This window comes from Fonticula alba (genome assembly GCF_000388065.1).
Source record: "Fonticula alba strain ATCC 38817 unplaced genomic scaffold supercont2.4, whole genome shotgun sequence".
In the NCBI taxonomy this organism is placed as follows: Eukaryota; order Rotosphaerida; family Fonticulaceae; genus Fonticula; species Fonticula alba.
In genome coordinates this window covers 594,658-596,322 of record NW_009242974.1, presented here as the reverse complement: position 1 = coordinate 596,322, position 1,665 = coordinate 594,658, and the positions used below count along the sequence as shown (strand labels likewise).

The 1,665-nt window shown below is 75.9% G+C and overlaps 1 protein-coding gene across 1 annotated transcript in view; it reads left to right on the top strand.

Moving 5' to 3' along the window:
• The window catches only part of H696_02674 (hypothetical protein), a gene marked incomplete at both ends in the record, with an annotated part of 1,242 nt that extends 712 nt beyond the window's left edge, over positions 1 to 530 (top strand). Inside the window, one exon of the mRNA XM_009496588.1 lies at positions 449 to 530. Coding sequence (XP_009494863.1) covers positions 449 to 530 — 82 coding nt within the window. The remainder of the gene's footprint in view (positions 1 to 448) is intronic.
• Between the last annotated feature and the right edge of the window lie 1,135 nt (positions 531 to 1,665).

Below are 1,665 nucleotides of genomic sequence, written 5' to 3'. Positions count from 1 at the left end.
CGTCCTCGGGAGGCCCCACCTGAGCGGCAGCAGCATCCGTCCCTCTTCTGCGCCTGCCTGCCCTCCTCCCCCCCCCCCCCCCCCCCGGCCCTTGGCCCCGGCTGTCTCTCGCCGACGAGAAGACGTTGGCTTGAGCATGTGGCGAGCGCGGGGAGGCGTCGCGCCATCGCAGGACCTTCTCCCCCTCCTGCCACACACACACACACACACACACACACACACACATATGTACACGCACGCAGGCTTACACATACACCCAGGCACACGGGGGGGGGGGGCACACAATAGTGACCGACAACGGGGGGGAGGTGCCGTCGGGGGGCCGGCGGAGAATGGCCCCGCGCGTGCGCACGCACACCGGCAGTCGGCTGGCCGACCGGTCAAGTCAACACCGGTCGCGGGGGGGGCTTTCCCGCCTCGGCCGCCCGAATGGGCGGCCCTCCTGTAGCCGGCCGGCCGGGGGCCCAGGCGCGCGACTGGGCGAAGATACCCCCCGTGCCCGCTTCCTCCCGCACAACGCCACCACTTGAGACGCATCGTCCCCCCGGTTCGGCAAGCGGCCGTGGCCGCTGGGATCTCCCCCGCCCCCCCCCCCCCCCCGGGCCCCCCGCACACGCCCCCACACACCCCACCCACGACCACCCGTGTGCCCGTATACCGCAGGGCGAAGCGCCCCGCCCCCCTCGCCCTCGCACACGCGCGCGCAAGAGCCCTCCGACCGGTATGTCCCGGACACCACCACTCCGGCCCCGGTCAGCCAGCAGCAGTTCAATGCTCGGCTTCTCGCCCCCCCCCCCCCCTTCCCCCCGAGAGGGGAGGCCCCCGGGTGTTGTGGGTCACCGGTGGTCACACCCGCGCCGGCCCGGGGGATCGGCCAAAAATTGGCTGGATATTTTCTCGCCCCCGTCCGCGGGGCATGAGCCGGGCGTGGCCCAGCTTTCCAAGCGCCCCCGGCCCCTGCCGGTAAGCAGCCTGCCATCGAGCAACACGCGCACCACCCACATCCCTCCCCCGATCGGGAGGATGCGCCGAAATCCGACCCCGGCCGCCGCCGCCGCCGCCGCCCCCGTCGCCCCCAGCCAAGTGTGCCCGCTCCCGGGACTGAGTCTGGCGAAGGGGGCGCAGAACCCCCCCCCCCCCCCCCCCCCCCCCCCCCCCCCCCCCCCCCCCCCCCCCCCCCCCCCCCCCCCGGGGGGGGGGGGCGGGGGGGGGGGGGCAGCCGGCAGACGGGGGGGGGGGGGGGGGGGTGCGCCAGGGCGCGAAGGCGCTCCCCGCCAGTCGGGCGACCCTTTTCAGCGTTCCAGGGCGCGTGGACACCCCCGGTCAAGCCCGACCCGCCGCCGGGGCACGCCGGCCCATTTCGGCTCTCGAGGCCAGGGCGCACCGCGCTGACAGTGCCCCTCCGGCGCCGAAGGGGGAACGCCCCCGTGCATGGGCGCCACACACCCGCACAGCCTCCCCCCTCCCCCATCCGCACCCGGCGTTACACACGGCAAATGGGCTCGGCTGGCCGTCGCAGTGTCGGCACACGGGCCGCGTGCCAACAACGGCCGCGCGCGCGCGCGCGGGCCACACTCGGGCCCCGTATGCGCCGGGCCTTCGAGCGGCCCCTTTCGGCGCAGGCGCTCGGCTCGTCCGCCGCCGCCGTCCCCCCGCTCCTGCCCC